We start from the raw sequence: 18,045 nt of genomic DNA on the forward strand, positions 1-18,045 counted from the left end.
TTTTTGATTTTTTTCGGGGGGGGTGGGGGCTGCTCGGTGTAGGAAATTCAACTGCTTTGAATTAGAAGTGTGATGAGACGTTTACGCGCAAACGGTAAGTATATTTTCCTTTCCACCCCCCCTCTTCCCCTGAATGCAAATCCAGCGATGCCCCTGCAGCATGGGGAGGTTTCAGAAACGGCGTCCAATCATAGACTCGCAGGCTACCGCTCATGAACCAATGAATGTGCGGCAGCTCGTCTATAAAAGCCAAACTTCTGGCGGTTTAACCCCGTGTTTACGTGCGATTGCAAGTCTTCCGTGGCGCGATCCGAGCATTCAGATGGCCGAGACAGCTCCTTCCCCGGCGCCTCCGCCGGCAGAAACCTCTGCCAAGAAGAAACAGCCGAAGAAGCCGGCAGCTGCAAAAAGCCGTCCTGTGAAGTCCGGTCCCAGTGTCTCCGAACTGATTGTGAAAGCAGTCTCTGCGTCCAAGGAGCGCAGCGGAGTGTCTCTCGCAGCTCTTAAAAAAGCACTCGCTTCTGGCGGCTACGACGTAGAAAAGAATAACAGCCGCCTGAAGCTCGCTCTCAAGGGTCTGGTGTCTAAAGAGACCCTGATCCAGCTGAGAGGAAGCGGTGCCTCTGGCTCTTTCAAGCTGAACAAGAAGCAGCTAGAGAGCAAAGAGAAGACATCAAAGAAGAAGGAAACTCCCGTAAAGCCTAAAAAAGTAGCCTCTAAGAAGTCGCCCAAGAAAGCCCCTGCAGGAGTGAAGAAAAGCCCGAAAAAGATCAAGAAACCGTCGGCCGCTGCCAAGAGTCCCAAGAAGCCGAAGGTTGTTAAGGCGAAGAAAGCTGGCAAAAGCCCAGCTAAGAAGGTCACAAAGCCCAAGGCAGTCAAAAGCCCCGCAAAGCCCAAGGCAGGCAAAAGCCCCGCAAAGCCCACGGCTAAAAAGGCAGCCCCGAAAAAATGAGGAGGGAGGCATGGGTTTTGGAGCGCCTCTGGTGTGTGCTTTCCCACTTAGTTCTTCACAAAAGGTTCTTTTCAGAACCATTATATCCTCCGAAAAAGGAAAAAAGCGTTTAATCACCCGGCCGCGGCTATGTGGGCCTCCCGCTGAAAGCCTAGCCCCGTACTTGTGCGTAGAATGACACATTCGGCCAGCGCTCTCGCTCGGAGCTCTGTCCGTAACAGAATAGAGATAAGAGGCGGGCTTAAAGATTGTGCTTTGCCGTTACTCGTTATGCCCAGCCGGGGACTCGGCCGCTCAACGGCTCGTTCGGTAGTGGGATAATTGTGTGAGACGTTTCAAGCTTGGGCGCGAACAACAGGGTTAATTTCGTGCATGCGAAGGGAAACACAAACCACAAGCTCGTTTGAGTGACAATGTGGTGGCTCTTAAAAGAGCCTTTGTGGGGGCTGTGGGGAGATCGCGTTCGCCCACACAGCGTTTACTTCGGCACGTTCACCTCTGATCCTGCGAGCCAGCTGAATGTCTTTTGGCATGATAGTAACCCGCTTAGCGTGAATAGCGCACAAGTTGGTGTCTTCGAAAAGCCCCACCAGGTAAGCCTCGCTGGCTTCCTGGAGAGCCATGACAGCAGAACTCTGGAAACGTAGATCGGTTTTGAAGTCTTGAGCAATCTCACGGACCAGCCGCTGGAAAGGCAGCTTTCGAATAAGCAACTCCGTAGACTTCTGGTAACGGCGGATTTCCCTAAGAGCTACGGTGCCCGGGCGGTAGCGATGTGGTTTCTTCACGCCCCCAGTAGCTGGAGCGCTTTTCCTCGCAGCTTTGGTCGCCAGCTGCTTCCGGGGAGCTTTTCCTCCGGTGGACTTACGGGCTGTCTGCTTGGTGCGAGCCATGCTGCTGCGTGCGGATACGATTCACCGACGGATACAACGTAACTGTAGCGATTCTGTGGCCAACTCAACCCCTTTATAGAGTAGCGGTAAATGTGATTGGATACGCTTAATCACGCCCCGCTTTTTCATAGGCTAGGACGATGGTTTGAAAAAGCCAGCTTTTGATCAAGAGACTTCGGTGTGGAGCGTTATCTTTTTTTAATTTATTTAAATTAAATGCTCGAATCGGTCATTTATTCGTTAGCTGCGGTTCTTTTTTATTTATTTCTTCTCCTCTCTTTTGGTCAGCCTCCTACCTAGTAAACCTGTGTACTGGCTGACCGTTAACAGCGATACGGCGAAAGCTAAAAGCCCGCCTTTATCTTGGCCGTTTGGCGTTTATTTACAGCGATATGCTGCCACCTAGTGGTAAATGAGGGATCGTCGAAAGCGATCACGTGGAGGTGAGGGAGGCAGAAGCTTAAGGTACTTGATGCAGTAGAGAGGTTTGATTAATAAAGGCTAGGCATCTTTGAAAGCAGATGCGGGCTTGGTGTAGAGAGTGGCGCAAAGGAGGTTGGTTTGAATTCTTCATATCCGGTTTCCTTTGATATTCCTAAATAGCCAATCGGTGTCTGAGGCACGCTTGGAAGCTTCTCCAGCCAACCAACGTGAAGCATATATTCAAATAGCAACGCCCCCTTGAGGCATCATGGTGCGGTTCCCTATCAGGTCCGTCAAGTACGTATAAAAGAAAGCGGGCTGGCCGTCAGCGAGTATTGTGCTGTGGAACTCGTGATTTAAGCTATAGCATGTCTGGCCGTGGCAAAGGAGGTAAGGGACTCGGGAAAGGTGGCGCAAAGAGGCACAGGAAGGTGCTTCGGGATAACATTCAGGGTATCACCAAGCCTGCTATCCGCCGTTTGGCTCGCAGAGGAGGCGTAAAGCGTATCTCTGGGCTGATCTATGAGGAGACTCGCGGTGTGCTCAAAGTGTTTTTGGAGAACGTGATTCGTGACGCAGTCACTTATACTGAGCATGCCAAGAGGAAAACCGTTACCGCTATGGACGTGGTGTATGCCTTGAAACGCCAAGGCCGTACTCTGTACGGTTTCGGAGGTTAAGCTTGTTGACTCGTGACCCAGAAACACCCAACGGCTCTTTTCAGAGCCACCCACACCCTCTCTTAGGCTATGATCATGTTGTTCCCTTGTCTGCCCGTGCTTTTCTATGCACACCTTGAAATAACCAGCTGCACAGTGGCTGGGTCTGGCTATAGATTGAGCTGCTGGCAGGATCGGAGTGCTGGGAGTTGGGCCCGTTTGCAGAACATGTGCTGGGATTGGCAGCTGGTGTCCACCAAAGGGCTTGCGCGGGGCTCGCTTGAATGGAGGCCGGGACGGCTCAGGTTTAATAGGTGCCGTCTGTGGTAGTTATCTGTATTCTGTATGTCCCGGTATGTGGGTGAATTTTATTATGCCTTTGTAGTCCGCTCATGTGTTATCCTGTCCGTGTGCCACATGTCCTGCCCACGACACTACCGAGTTATGTATTATTTGGGAAAGCCCGTATACTACAGCGCCACCGAGGTTCCTGAAGAGCTGTGTCCTCACGCATTGTCCTTTTCAGGACAACAGACCCACGATGTAGCTCAGCTTCGGTTAGCCACAGTGGTAAAGAAGCCCCTTCTCTCTGCAACGCTGGTTCTGTCTGGCGGTGTAGGGGTTAATCTCCGGCATCCCAGCAGGAGAAATCAGCGATTAGCTGGAATACCCAGTCAGAGTACAGGTCGGTGCCGTCACAGGAGCCCCTTCGCCTTGGGCTTCTCTTCCCAAGCAGTCTGGATACCCCAGCTAACCTGGAGGAGTGAGAAGCACATTTCAATGCTCTTCCCAGAGCTAGCATGTCCCCGACAAAAGCGCTAGATCAGTTACACAGCTCTGAGATGGACGATGTGGGTGGCTCTCAAAAGAGCCTTTGTTTAAAAAGTGAGAGAACGAGAACTTTACTTGGCGCTGGTGTACTTGGTAACAGCCTTGGTGCCCTCTGACACAGCGTGCTTGGCCAGCTCTCCAGGAAGGAGGAGGCGTACAGCAGTCTGAATCTCCCGAGAAGTGATAGTGGAACGCTTGTTGTAATGGGCTAGGCGTGAAGCTTCCCCGGCAATGCGCTCAAAGATGTCATTGACAAACGAGTTCATGATGCCCATGGCCTTGGAGGAAATGCCAGTGTCGGGATGCACCTGCTTCAATACCTTGTAGACATAAATCGCATAACTTTCCTTTCTGCTCTTCTTGCGCTTCTTCCCATCTTTTTTCTGGGTCTTCGTAACAGCTTTCTTAGAGCCTTTTTTTGGCGCAGGCGCAGATTTCGCTGGATCAGGCATCGCGTCTGCTTTCCTTTCAGCACGCAATTCAAGAGAACGTGATTAACACTGAAATTACTGCGCCGGGCCCTTCCCTTTATAGGCACCGCATGCAAATAAGGCCGTTCTGCTGTCTCGCGTCCGATTCGATGAGGTTGTCACGTGAGAAGATGCGGCCGCCCATGAACCGCAGTGCCTACACCGATTGGTGTCTCAGACTATTTCCACCCGATTGGCTGTTTTGAAAAGGAACCAATCAGCGACGATGAGCGTCACGGGGGGAAGCTACAAATAGCAGGGTAAGTGAGCGGCCTCTTTTCGTAAGGAACTTCACAGTTAACTGATCGATTAGCCGGTTGTTGAGCGAAAGCATGTCTGGCAGAGGAAAACAAGGTGGAAAGGTACGCGCTAAGGCGAAGACACGTTCTTCCCGTGCTGGTCTGCAGTTCCCTGTCGGCCGTGTGCATAGGCTTCTTCGCAAGGGTAATTATGCTGAGAGAGTAGGCGCCGGCGCACCCGTGTATCTGGCAGCGGTGTTGGAGTATCTGACTGCTGAGATACTGGAGTTGGCTGGTAACGCTGCACGCGACAACAAAAAGACCCGTATCATTCCTCGCCACCTGCAGCTCGCTGTTCGTAACGACGAGGAGCTCAATAAGCTGCTCGGAGGGGTCACCATTGCTCAGGGAGGTGTTCTACCCAACATCCAGGCGGTCCTCTTGCCCAAGAAGACAGAGAGCCACAAACCTGCCAAGAGCAAGTGAGTGCAGTAATCGGTAACTGCAGGGCAATTAGCCAACACCACCAAAGGCTCTTTTCAGAGCCACCCATAATCTCTGGAACAAGCTATATCTTCCCTTGCTATAAACTTGCTGCAAACGTCTTTAAAGGCAACTGCTTTCCACTGCAGTTTTTCAGCCCGATGTTTAGTTGTTGAGATTCACGTGGGCTAAACACCATTCATACAGGCTACATCATGCACCCTACCCCCCCCCTTTGCATAAGGCGTTTCTGTAGGCAGAGTGCTCTATGAAATCGCTTTTAACCCCCTTAATGCCATTCTGCCTCCAGAAATGCTTTTTAACCCTCTATGCCAATCTGCCTCCTGAAATTCCTTATACCTCCCTACATGCCACTCTGCCCCATAATATGCCCTTTAACCCCCTAAATGCCAGAGTGGCATATAGGGGTATAAGGCGTTTCTGGAGGCAGAGTGGCACATGGGGGGGGGTCAAAAGGCATATGATGGGGCACAGTGGCATATAGGGGGTATAAGGCATTTCTGGGGCAGATGTGCATAACTGGGGGGGGGGGGCAGGTTGGAAAATACAAGGCAATAAAAACAAAATATTTTTCTCAATCATAGCTTTTGTTTAAAAATAAATAAATAGTTTACATGAATTAACTTTCACTGGTAAAACTTTTTTTCTTTAGGTCGTCTTATATTCAGGTCCCCCCCCCCCCCCCCCTAAATTAATATTCAGCTTTTGGGGGGTCGTCTTATAATCGAGCAAATACGGCATTAACACTTCTCAAGTAATTGTGCCGTTATGATGTTCCCAATATTATGTTCTCACCTGTTACACGTCATCTGATATTTCCTTTAGCGGAGCTCAGCTGACAACATACATGATACGTTCAAAGAATGTTCGGCTCCCTATCGATTTAAAGACCGACACCTCAGAAGGAAAAAGGTAAATCGTCTTAAAGTGGATCTTGTGACGGCCCCGGGTTAATCGGTACCGTCTGTAATAGTTATTGTTTGTGATACCTGCGTTTCCCAGTATATGTAATTATGGTGTGTGATTTTGTTCCCCTTGCTTGCTACCCTGTCCAGGTGCCACATGTCCTGCCCCCTCCCCCCTTACACAGACTACAGTAGAGACCCCCCACTGGGCTGAGTGGTAATACTCAGTCATATGCAAAGGAGGGCAGGATGCAATTCCCTTGTGTGTCTATTGGATGTAATGCCCTTGTGTGTCTATTGGATGTAATTCAATCCCTTGTACTGCTTAAATACCCCTGTGTTCCCAAATAAAGAGAGTTCCTGTTTTACCTCACTACGAGTTCTGTCTTGTTATTGAGGTAAGCCTCGGTGCTGCCCTTATCAGGGCGGTGGAGCGCTGTATTGCTATACTTCCGTATACTACAGTGCGGCCGAGGTTCCTGAAGAGCTGTGTTCTCGGCTATCATCGCGTATTGTCCTTTTCAGGACGATAGCCCCACTGTGTAGCTCAGTTTTGGCTAGCCACAGACAGTGAATCTCTGGTGGCCATGGGGCAAAGGAAGCAACGTTTGGCTGGAGTACCCAGTCGGGGTACAGGCCGGTCCCGTCACAGATCTGTTAAGTATTCCAAACAAATACCTATTGTGAGAAGTGATGTAATCATTCTCTCCTATTTAGTTAACTCCTTAAGGAGCAGGCTGTTTATTTTTGTACCCTTTGTGACCCAGGCTGTTAACACTTTTTTGGTGCTCGTGTTTAGCTGTAAATTTCTTCTGTCTTGTTTAGTGAACCCACACAAGTTATATGTTGGGTTTTTTTTCTTTCAGAACAAGAAGGGCTTTAATTATTCTAAAAAAATATGCTGAAAATGTGAAAAGAAAAAAATCTCTTACTCATCTACAAAAGCTAATGGGGAAAAACAAAACTGCTACCAAGTGGTTTTTTGCAAGTTATTGGGCAATAAGTACAAGTAGTGTTTTGGGTCTCAAATGCCACATTTGGGAGGTTTGCATTCTTCAAGTTAGAACTTTACCATCTGGTTATCCTGCCCCCATGTCTTATTTGGGATATCCTTGAACTCGGCCAATTCAATTTATCTCATCAAACCAGTTTTAAAAACTAGACACTACAGGGTATTTAAAGTGTGGTAAATAGTAAGTGCTAGCTCCATTTTTTTTTTTTTAGGTAGTTGGAGCCAACGGAGATAGTCGGCGCTTAGTACCATTGACTAGAAGATTGCTCTCCTTTTGCAGTAGCTCAGAGCTGTAAATGCATTTAGAGTGTAGGAGCCAGGAAGCGATATATGCAGTTAGATGATTGGTGTCATCGGATTGTAGCATTTTAGAAGTCTGGGTTTTTTCAGCCCCCATTTAAATTGTTACATTCACCCTGTTTTGTCAATTAAATGTATCTGCTGACACCGAGTGTAATGCGCCCATTAGTCATATTGTTATTTTAGTACTTTTTGCTAAGTTAAATGACTTTTCAATAGATTCAACAAATCAAGCTGTATTGTTTATGATGTTTAACCCAGGATATTTCATCAGCTAAATGTCGTTTTCTTATTATGCTTTTTCTTTTCCTCACCGAGTGCAGATAGAATTACGTATTCCAGAGATCTTCTGGTCAACCTCTCTAGCCTGTCGGTATCCAGACAGAAACCAAAACACTTACCGGATCACCCAGTTGTTTTGGGAAACCCAGTAAGTTTACTTACAAAAACCCTGTATATTAATGCAGCCTGAAGTGCCCACTTGGTTTATACATAAATAGTAGTAATACTCACGCAGAGATTAAAAAAAAAAAAATGTCCATAGCAACTAATGGAGTGGTTCAGTGAATGTCGTCATAGCAAAGGACAAGGGGGCAACGGGACAGGAAGCAGGATGTCGTTTTTGGAATGAAGACGTACGTCCTGAGTCCTGGACTTACCTCTGTCCCTGCTTTCCCGATGTGGCTGGGGGTACTTCGAGCTCATAGAACGTTCTGTGACCGCGCAGCAGAAGTGTGGCAACTGCACCATGCATTATTCTCATTGTATTTACTGCCTTTTAGGCTTTGTTTAGCAGGATACTTCAGCTAAAATCATTGTAATGCATATGATAACTACATGGCACTTTTAGTTTTTTTTGTGATATCCTTCTTGCAAATTAATTGCGAGATCCTAGAGATTCCCTCCCCCGGCTATTTTGTGTGCATGCGTCATTCAGCCGTACAAACAGGGCCGGCCGAAGACTTAACGCCGCCTGGGGCGAAGTTTAAAATGCCGCCCCCCGCCGACGCCGGGGGGGCGGCATTATCTACCCCCCCACCGGTACTTACCCTTAAACAGTCCTGCGGCGAGTCTCCCTGTGCTGCCACGGTGCCGGCTTGTAATGCGGAGCGCCGGAAATTCACGTCACTTCCGGAGCTCTGCATTACAAGCCGGCACCGAGACCGAACAGGGAAACTCGCCGCAGAGGAGAGAGAGAGGGGCGCCGAGCGGGTAAGCGAAAACCACTCGGTGCCCCTCTCTCTCTCCTCCGCTTCCAAAAAAACAAAAAAAAAATGCTTGGGGCGGCAAAGTGCCGCCCCTTCTGAAGTGCCGCCTGGGGCAATTGCCCCAGTCGGCTCCATTGTAGGGCCGGCCCTGCGGACAAATATTCCTTCACAGGATATGCTGAGTTCAAGGCCAGTGCTGGCTTGGCCAGTGCTATGGATGGGGGTGTATCTGTTCAGAAATTGCAGGTTTCAGTGGGAATTAGGGCTGCAACTAACGATTATTTTCATAATCAATTAGTTGGCCGATTTATTTTTTTGTTGGATTAAAAAAAATAAATGTAAATTTTCCATTTATTTAAAATAACAGGATATTAAACACAAACTGCAGAATAAAAAAACTATGATAAAAATGCATTTCTTGTTTTTATTTCCCAACCAGCCCCCCGAGTTATGCACATTTGAGCCCAGGCTTGCCACACTGTCTCCTAGATATGCCACTCCTCCCTCCCAACATATGCCACACTGCCCTCCCCACATATGCCTTATACCCCCCAGATATGCCATAATGCCCTTATAGATTCATAGACTCGTTCACAGCACAGACTCAATTAATCCTTAACACCATATTAACCGTAACTGCCCCTAAATTAACCCTAAACACCCCATTAACCTTCACCGCCCCTAATATTATTTTTATACTCGGTTAGATGTCTGAGCCATGTGACAGGGAGGGCCTGGGAGAAAAGGGGGCGGGGCCAACCATCAGAGTGACTTCAGGGAGGGCCTGGGAGAAAAGGGGGCGGGGTCAACCATCAGCGTGACTTCAGGGAGGGCCTGGGCGAAAAGGGGGCGGGACCAACCATCAGAGTTACTTCAGGGAGGGCCTGGGAAGTAGTAACTGCTGTAAATTACATTGAATGATGATTATTGGTTTATAAAACGAGGGGTATTTTAGAGAGCATTTGCTCTGAAAAAAACCCTCATTTTATAATCGATAAAAATAGATTCAACTAATCGATAATGAAATTCATTGGCAATGATTTTTATTAGCGATTATTAGCGATTAGTTGTTGCAGCCCTAGTGGGAATGCTTTACTGCCAATGATTGGCTGTAGCAAGAATAGCCAGACCACCGGAAACTGCAAGAAATCCTAACGATAACTTTACTGTAAATCAAAAATGATCAGTTTCTGCTTATGCTTTTAAATAACATTTTTTATAATTTCTTTACTATTTTATTAAAATAGCATTTGCAGAGCGTATTTACATCTCTTGCAAGTATTAAAGCTGGCCAGGAAATGTAGTCTTGGACAAACTGAAACTCTTAAAACTTCTTCTTTCAGCTATCCAGGCTTCCCAGTGAAAACGAATACCGGTACTTCCCATCAAGCCTAACTACAGCGTACACTTTCCATGGATGCCTGGAAATATCGGGATTTATTCTCAAAACCGAGAATATGTCATGCCAAATGCTTTTGTCAACTTTCCTCATACCCATTCATACTACTTTTTTTGAAAGGGGAAACTGTCTTTGTGAGAAAAGAGGTTTGCCAATATTTGCCAAATTAATTAAAAATGTTTGTTTTTTGTATATTTTTAGAGTTTTATCATTGTAGCGTTACATTGAGTTTCTGACATGTAGCAGAATTTTCGCAGACTAAGTTTTACTGGGATTTTACCCATTTAGTAGTATACCGAATATAAAAATGTGTAAAAATAAGCAAGGTGGTGAGTATTTAGTCACTTGTATTGTGCGGTGTATAAAAAAAAAAAAAAAAAAGTTTTATTTTTCCAAGCCTATTGGATATATTTTATCATGGAATGCAACCAAACAGTACTTAGGGTATATTCAGAAAGGAGTCATAAGATTTAATATGGCTTATATATATATATATATATATATATATATATATATATATATATATATATAATATAAAGAAAATTTTAATTTTTTTGGTGCAAAAACAAAATGTTCTTTTGTACATCCCCGGTTTGGCTTGACTTATTTTATACCGGAAACATTGGTGTAATTAAGTTTTTTTTTTTTCTTTTCTACATTTTCATGCCTTTTGTGTTTCTTACAAATAATAGCATGTAAAATTTTTTACATGATATATGTATCGGTTCTCATGCAAGCATTTAAAGATGTTGGACCTTCGCAGAATGCTTCAGCAGATGATGAATATACAATTGATATGTGTTCTGTTATGTGTGACATGTTAATGTATGTCTAACATATGTTAGGCTTTATCCATGTAAATCCGTTATTCGTTATTGCAGAAAATGAATAAAAAAAATTTGAAATTGGAATGGTGTGTCAACATATAAAAGTGTGATGGTTTTACAGCTGCGTGTGTGTGTATGTATATGTGTGTATATATATATATTTACATACCCTGGCAGAAGTTATGAAATGTTGGCATTGACTTTAAAAACATGACCACGCACAAAAAATGCATTTTATTTAAGGCTAGCGATCATATGAAGGTGTGCGTGTGTGTGTATATTTTTTAGGTACACCTGTTCAATTGCTTGTTAACACAAATGGCTCATCAGCCAATCACATGACAGCAAGTCACATGATTTACCATTATGCCCATATTCTCCCAATCCATCTGAACACTGACCTTGCTAACCTTAGATGGGGTAAAGGGCCTTCCTAAATCATTACGTGGTCTCCAGATGCATTTTGCTGCTCGTACATCACATTAAAATCGTTCTTGCCGCTTCCCACAACTTTCCCCTTCTTGATCCGTTACAGCACCCTAAACCTCATTTACATTGTCCCACCAATAATTACTGATGAGGAAGTTGAAATAAAAACAGTTTTCGGTTTTAGGGTCTCCTTCCTTTATCCGAAACAGTATACGATACGCTGAAGGTAATCTGGGTATTCCAAAACAAGACGTGTGCTTTGGTGTAATTTCTTTTCACATCATGGTTACCAATCGGCCATAACATTATGACCACCTGCCTTATATTGTGTAGGTCTCCCTTTTGCAGCCAGAACAGCCCTGACCCGTCGATGCATGGACGCCACTAGACCTCTAAAGGAGTCCTGTGGTGTCAGAACCAGTATTAGCTTTTTCAGGAACTTGAGCTACAATAGCTCGTCCGTTAGGTTTAATCACATGGGCCAGCCTTGGCCCTCCACGTTCATTGAGCCTTGGCTGCCCATCACTGTCGCCGGTTCACCGCTCTTCTTTCCTTGGACCTCTTTTGGTAGTGACCACTGCAGACTGGGCTTACCCCACAAGAGCTGCCGTTTTGGAGATGCGCTGACCCAGTCGTCTCGCCATCACAAACTGGGCTTTGTCAAAGTCGCTGAGATCCTTACACTTCCTGCTTCTAACGCATCAACTTCGAGGATGAGATGGTCACTTGGTGCCTAACTTATCCCCCAACAGGTGCCGCAATAACAAGATTATCAGTGCCATTCCCTTCACGCGACCGTCGTCCGTGGCCATAATGTTACGGCTCATCAGTGTATAGTGTTTCTGTGTGTAGTGACATTTTTAGTTATTTGTCCTTGTTCCATGTAAACCCCTTTGTGACAATGGCGTTTTTAACATTTCTCCAGTTTTGGTTTAGCTGTAATTTTCTTCTCATTCACTGAATCCACACAAGTGATATTTTGTTTCAGGATTTTTTTTTTCCTAAATGGCAATTATGTACAAGTGATTAAAATTGTACACATTTTTTTACTTTGGGGAGAATAAAGTTTTTTGGGTTTTTTTTTTAAAGTATACCTCTAGCAGGAGGGGTACAAGGTGTTTTACATTGTTTGTTTTTTTTTAAATTATATGTACAGGGCTCCATTGCTGACCGCAGTACCTGTGATCCGTCTGCAGGAGCGCAGAGGCCCTGGGAGAAGCTCACGATCGCTTCCCGCAGCTCAAGACGCACTGAAGGAAAGCACAGCTTCAATATTTAGTGTGGTGGCCACGTGAAAGCTGGGACCTCAATTGATTTCCCAGTTTCATGATACCCACGATATAACATTTGGGAATTGTTCATGTCATGGTAAAGCGGAGCCGACACTCCTCTTCTTTCTATTAGTCTCATTCAACATAAAACCTGACTTCATTATAGACCTCTTAGATCCTTAGCCCAAGGACTGATTTAAGGTTTTAAGTATCCTTCCATTTATCCAGTGGTACCATTTTTTTTTTATCGGCTGCCAACTGCTATGGTTATGAACACACCTTGTTTTATACGTACCGTATTTGCTTGATTATAAGACGAGGTTTTTTTCAGAGCAAATGCTCTGAAAAATACCCCTCGTCTTATAATCGAGGTCGTCTTCTAATCAGACCTCGATTAGGTTGCCAGGCTGCTTACCGGGGCTTTGGTCGCGAGCAGCGTCTCTCCTTCTAGCAGCAGGAGAACAGGAAGCTAGCAGAGTGTTGCATAACTCTGCCTCCCCCTCCTTCCTCTGGGGGCGGGGCCAGAGAAGTTGCTCGCACAGCCGGGCCCCTGCAGAAGTCTTCGAGTGAGAGATCTGCAGTTCAGGTAAGGGGATGGGGGAGGGTTTTTGAGCAAGTATGTGTGATTAATGGAATGAATGAGTATTTAAATGTTTGTGAATGAGTGTGTGTGATAGCATGGCATTGGGAGGCTGTACTCACACTCCTATCATCCCCAGGTTCCAGCATGTACTGGCTGCCTTGGCTTGATAGGAGAGTGATTGCTGTTAGCAGATATATATACATATACCTCCAGAAATGCCTTTTAACCCCCTATATGCCATTCTGCCCCATGATATACCTTTTAACCCCCTATATGCCACTCTGGCATACAGAGGGTTAAAAGGCACATCATGGGGCAGAGTGGCGAATAGGGGGTATAAGGCATTTCTGGGGGCAGAGTGGCAACCCTGGGGGCAGATATGCATAACTGGGGGGGCAGGTTCACAAATAAAAGGAAATTATAAGACGACACCGATTATAAGACGACCCCCCAAATCTGAATATTAATTTAGGAAAAAAAAAAGAAAAAGCCTGAATATAAGACGACCCTATAGGAAAAAAGTTTTACCAGTAAATGTTAATTCATCTAAACTATTTTTTTTTAATAAAAGCTATGATTGAGAAAAATATTTTGGTTTTATTTCCTTCTATTTTCCAACCTGCCCCCCAGTTATGCACATCTGCCCCAGAAATGCCTTATACCCCCTATATGCCACTGTGCCCCATGATATGCCTTTTAACCCTCTAAATGCCACTGTGCCCCATGATATGCCTTTTGACCCCCTATGTGCCACTCTGCCTCCAGAAATGGGTTAAAAGGCATATTATGGGGAAGAGTGGCATATAGGGAGGTTCCGGTGCGGGGAACTCTGATCTCTGACAGCCGGGGAAGGTCTGCGCGATGGACACAGACAACCCCCGCTGCTAGCCACACCTCCTTCCTGATGCAGCGTTAGTTGTCTACACGAATCGCGTAGACATCTACACGCTGCCCCAGCTACACACCGGGGACTCAGAAGTACCGGTAAGTGGGGCGGGCGGGCGGGGGAGACAGGAGGATCCAGGTCCCCTGCAGCTGCGGGGGATCTGGATCTTAGTCGTCTCATAGTCAGACCTATTTGAGGTCTGATTATAAGACGAGGGGTATTTTTCAGAGCGTTTGCTCTGAAAAAAACCTCGTCTTATAATCGAGCAAATACTCTATATTTTTCTCAATCATAGCTTTTATTAGATATGCAAAATTGTTTACATGCATGAATATTTACTATTTTTTTTCTATAGGATAGTCTTATATTCAGGCTTTTTGTTTTTTTCCTAAATTAATATTTAGATTTTGGGGGGTCGTCTTATAATCGAGCAAATACGGTATATCTAGTGGACGTCCATCAGCACACCTAACCAATCTGTTCACCAAGATCTTCTCTGCTGTTTGCAAGCCTGGAGCAAAGAGTCGATATCGATCTAGCAGCAATGAATGAATTTCAGAGGGCAAGCGTTGGCTCAAGAAAAGCAAAACGGAACCTAAAAGCTTGAAGCTGCTCCTTCAAGAGAAGCCAAAGCTATTTCTGAAACAATACAGACAGCGTCTTCATCGAAATCCAGCCAGGGTTCACATACTTCTTTTTCTCCAATTAGCGGAAACAAAGTTTCTTACAAGTACAGCAGCGGAGAGAAAACCTCCCTACTGTGCTTTAAAGGTACCCTTGCTTAGACCCTAGCACTAACCTCCTGCGCATTTGACAATACAAGGTGGCCAACGGGGCCAAAGCCACAACTCTACTGTGGATTACCCAGGGCAAAGGACTATAGGGGAGCAATGCCTGCAATGCATGTTTTTTTTGTAATAGACGGTGAATTTTTTTTTTTAAGGGTACATTTACAGTTTCATTTTCTGCATGTAGTTCTGAGTAGGGCTGAAACAACGAATCGATAAAATCGATAATAATCGATAACGGAAATCGTTGTCGACGATTTCCGTTATCGATTAATCGAGTGATCGATTAGTTGTTGGAGCACTCGGCTCCTTTTACTTACCTCCGCGAGCGTTCCCCGCTTCCGCTGCACTCTCCGCCTTCTTTTTGTTGCGTGTGGCTCCGTTCGCACAGAGCGGTTCGCTCTGTGCGAGTGGCTCCATTCGCACAGAGCGGTTCGCGGGGGTGGGGGTGGGGTTTCAGGGGATGCAGGGCAGAGTGGGGGTGGGGGGGGCAGGGCAGGAGACTGGGTGCAGGGCAGAGTGGGGGTGGGGGTGCAGGGCAGAGTTGGAGACTGGGTGCAGGGCAGAGTTGGAGACTGGGTGCAGGGCAGAGTGGGTGCAGGGTGTGAGTGTGGGGGCAGGGCAGAATGTGGGGGCAGGGCTGGGTGCAGGGCAGAGTTGGAGACTGGGTGCAGGGGCACAGTGCAAAGTGCTGGGTGCAAAGTGCCAGGGCTGGGTGCAAAGTGCCAGGGCTGGGTGCAAAGTTCTGGGTGCAAAGTGCCAGGGCTGGGGCAAAGTGCTGAGTGCTGGGTGCAAAGTGCCAGGGCTGGGTGCAAAGTGCCAGGGCTGGGTGCAAAGTGCCAGGGCTGGGTGCAAAGTTCTGGGTGCAAAGTGCCAGGGCTGGGGCAAAGTGCTGAGTGCAAAGTGCCAGGGCTGGGTGCAAAGTGCCAGGGCTGGGTGCAAAGTGCCAGGGCTGGGTGCAAAGTTCTGGGTGCAAAGTGCCAGGGCTGGGTGCAAAGTGCTGGGTGCAAAGTGCCAGGGCTGGGGCAAAGTGCTGGGTGCAAAGTGCCAGGGCTGGGTGCAAAGTGCCGGGTGCAAAGTGCCAGGGCTGGGGCAAAGTGCTGGGTGCAAAGTGCCAGGGCTGGGGCAAAGTTTCTTGAACAGTAATAGTCCACCTCTTTTCAGAATGTTTGGGGTTATTTTGTTTCATAAATATTGTGTTTGGGTTTTTGTACTTTGAACATATTGTTTTTTTATTACATCATAACAAAAGAATGTTAATGTAAATTTTAAGTTGTTTTTTAACATCCAGTTCATTAAATTTTAAATAAACAAAAAAATTTTTTTTGCATATTTTTTTTTATCCGATTAATCGAAAAAATAATCGGCCAACTAATCGATTATTAAAATAATCGTTAGTTGCAGCCCTAGTTCTGAGCATGCCCATTTCAAGCTTATAGGGCAGGGGTGTCCAACCTGCGGCCCTCCTGCTTCTGCAGGACTACATCTCCCATACTCCTCAGCCAGCCTGTTAGCTGAAAGAGCATTATGGGAGATGTAGTCCTGCAGCAGGAGGGCCGCAGGTTGGACACCCCTGCTATAGGGGAAACAAATAAAGCAAACAATTTGTGTGTGTGAGTGTGTAGCGTCAATTTACATACAAGTGATTCAACAGCCTACATCTTTAGGTGTTGCTCATAATTCACACAAAGCCAATCAAGGAAACAAAAAGAAATCTTACACAAAGGTCGCTGCGTTGACTCAACTTTTTTTTTTTTTTAAACAGAAAGTCCTCAGATTGGTTAATTAAAACACTAAACATTCCTAAACTCGCTGCAAATAAACATGAGGATTTACACACCACCTCGGAGTATTTTACTCCTATCCTGACATTAGTGAACTGTGAATACAATCATAACATTCTGCTCAGAGATTTCTTTTCATCTCCCCCGCTCCTCGCTTGACATCACTAGAACTCGGATTTCGGATGCAGTCCGCTGCAGTCTAGAACTACTACATGGACACCGGCAACTTGCTCCTGGTGAACTGGTGGTCTCTGGAGCTTTAGGAAACAGATCGTCACCCTGTGATCGTTAAACGTGTTCCACATTAAGTAAAAGGCGAAGTTTTTCCTCCAACTTTTCTACCTGTAAAGAAGACGAAGACAGAAGGACGCAGCTAACAATTAGTTCCGTGATAATGCCCCCCAAAAAGCAGCATATACCTATGATTGTCTGTGAAAGGGGGCTTTCTTTTTTTCTTCAAAGCATTCGGGGAAACAAACATTCAGTTTCCAGGCACGGTATAGACGTCTCTGGGCACCAAACGTTTTGGTTTTGAGGTTTTTATCACCATCTGAGTGACGGGCCAGGCACACTGAGATTAGAAAGCTGGGCTCCATTGACTTGCATGGTTGAACGAAGTACCTGTTGTCAACCTGCAAGGGGAGCCAGAGTTCCCAGGAGGGTCTGGACAGACCCTCTTGGAAACTTGTTTTGTTTTTTGCGTCGTTGGTCCTTAACTGACCGTATGTGCATGACATGCCTGGCCCGTCAGTGGTTGTTAAGGGGTTTTTGTTTGTTCAAGTCAATAGATATATTTTAGTTTCCCTATAGTTTCCAAATTCCCAAAACCTTTTTGTTCTCAACCATAATCCTCTTAGCACAGAATGACCAGATGTCGAAATACAAAAACAAAAAATGCATTTGCTGTCTTAAAGCACCTTAAGTATTATGTGTCAAAACAGGCACTATTTAATGATTTACACGGCTTAAGTATCTGGGGACAGTAAGGGACGCGTAAAATACACTCGGCGCACACTCACCCTCTTGAGCAGGTCTCGTGAACAACAGCATCCATCTTTACCTTGAATTAAACACGGAAAAAGACACGAAATATGAAAACCCTACACAAGATTACCCGACAATTACCCCCATCTCTATACTTTGCAAAAGGAAATGTTTTCAGTTGCAGCACAAATTACACCTTGATTGTAAATATTGTTTGTTTGGCCTCCAGCTCCTCTTAACCCCTTCAATCCCCTATAGACGTACCGGGACGTCTAGCCTTTCGTGCAGCGTCAGGAACACATCCCTGCCGCTGCACGGGAGAACAGGCTGTCGTTTGACAGCCTGGACCCCCCCCTGCAGCCCGATCCCCTGTAACAACTTGGTGTGTCATTAGCCTTGGGGGACTGAACCACATCCAGGTCAGTGACATTACTGCCGGATGTGCGACACTGGGGGAGAGAGAGAGAGAGAGAGATAGAGACAGAGAGAGTTCGTTTTGCAGAGCTGCAGTGCTTAGTGCAAAACCACATTATATATTGGGGATAGTGTAGTGTTTTAGAAATTGGCCAGGTAGGTACAATGGCGCAACATGTCTTCAGCGCTGAGGAGGCTCATGACTGCCTCACTCAGTCTGATGACGATGCCACTCTGACCGCGTCAGACGCCGAGGCCACTCTGACGGCGTCAGACGCCGAGGC

The 18,045-nt window shown here is 46.1% G+C and overlaps 4 protein-coding genes across 4 annotated transcripts; 2 read left to right on the plus strand and 2 right to left on the minus strand.

Annotated features, from left to right (window-relative positions):
• Window positions 1–322: 322 nt before the first annotated feature.
• On the plus strand, window positions 323–952 carry LOC149279762 (histone H1-like). The gene has a single exon (XM_089500988.1). It carries the CDS (start codon window positions 323–325, stop codon window positions 950–952), a length of 630 nt encoding a protein of 209 aa, XP_089357114.1.
• A 425-nt stretch (window positions 953–1,377) lies between these two features.
• Window positions 1,378–1,845, minus strand: LOC149279763 (histone H3-like). The gene has a single exon (XM_089500938.1). The coding sequence runs from the start codon at window positions 1,843–1,845 to the stop codon at window positions 1,378–1,380; it is 468 nt and encodes a 155-aa protein (XP_089357064.1).
• Window positions 1,846–3,829: 1,984 nt separating this feature from the next.
• Window positions 3,830–4,210, minus strand: LOC149279764 (histone H2B 1.1-like). The gene has a single exon (XM_089500939.1). The coding sequence runs from the start codon at window positions 4,208–4,210 to the stop codon at window positions 3,830–3,832; it is 381 nt and encodes a 126-aa protein (XP_089357065.1).
• A 350-nt stretch (window positions 4,211–4,560) lies between these two features.
• On the plus strand, window positions 4,561–4,953 carry LOC149279765 (histone H2A type 2-B). The gene has a single exon (XM_089500940.1). The coding sequence runs from the start codon at window positions 4,561–4,563 to the stop codon at window positions 4,951–4,953; it is 393 nt and encodes a 130-aa protein (XP_089357066.1).
• The last annotated feature ends 13,092 nt before the right edge of the window (window positions 4,954–18,045 follow it).

The sequence above is a fragment of the Sceloporus occidentalis genome, unplaced genomic scaffold (assembly GCF_023333645.1).
Source record: "Sceloporus occidentalis isolate IW3139 unplaced genomic scaffold, rSceOcc1.0.p SCAF_161, whole genome shotgun sequence".
Classification (NCBI taxonomy): domain Eukaryota; kingdom Metazoa; phylum Chordata; class Lepidosauria; order Squamata; family Phrynosomatidae; genus Sceloporus; species Sceloporus occidentalis.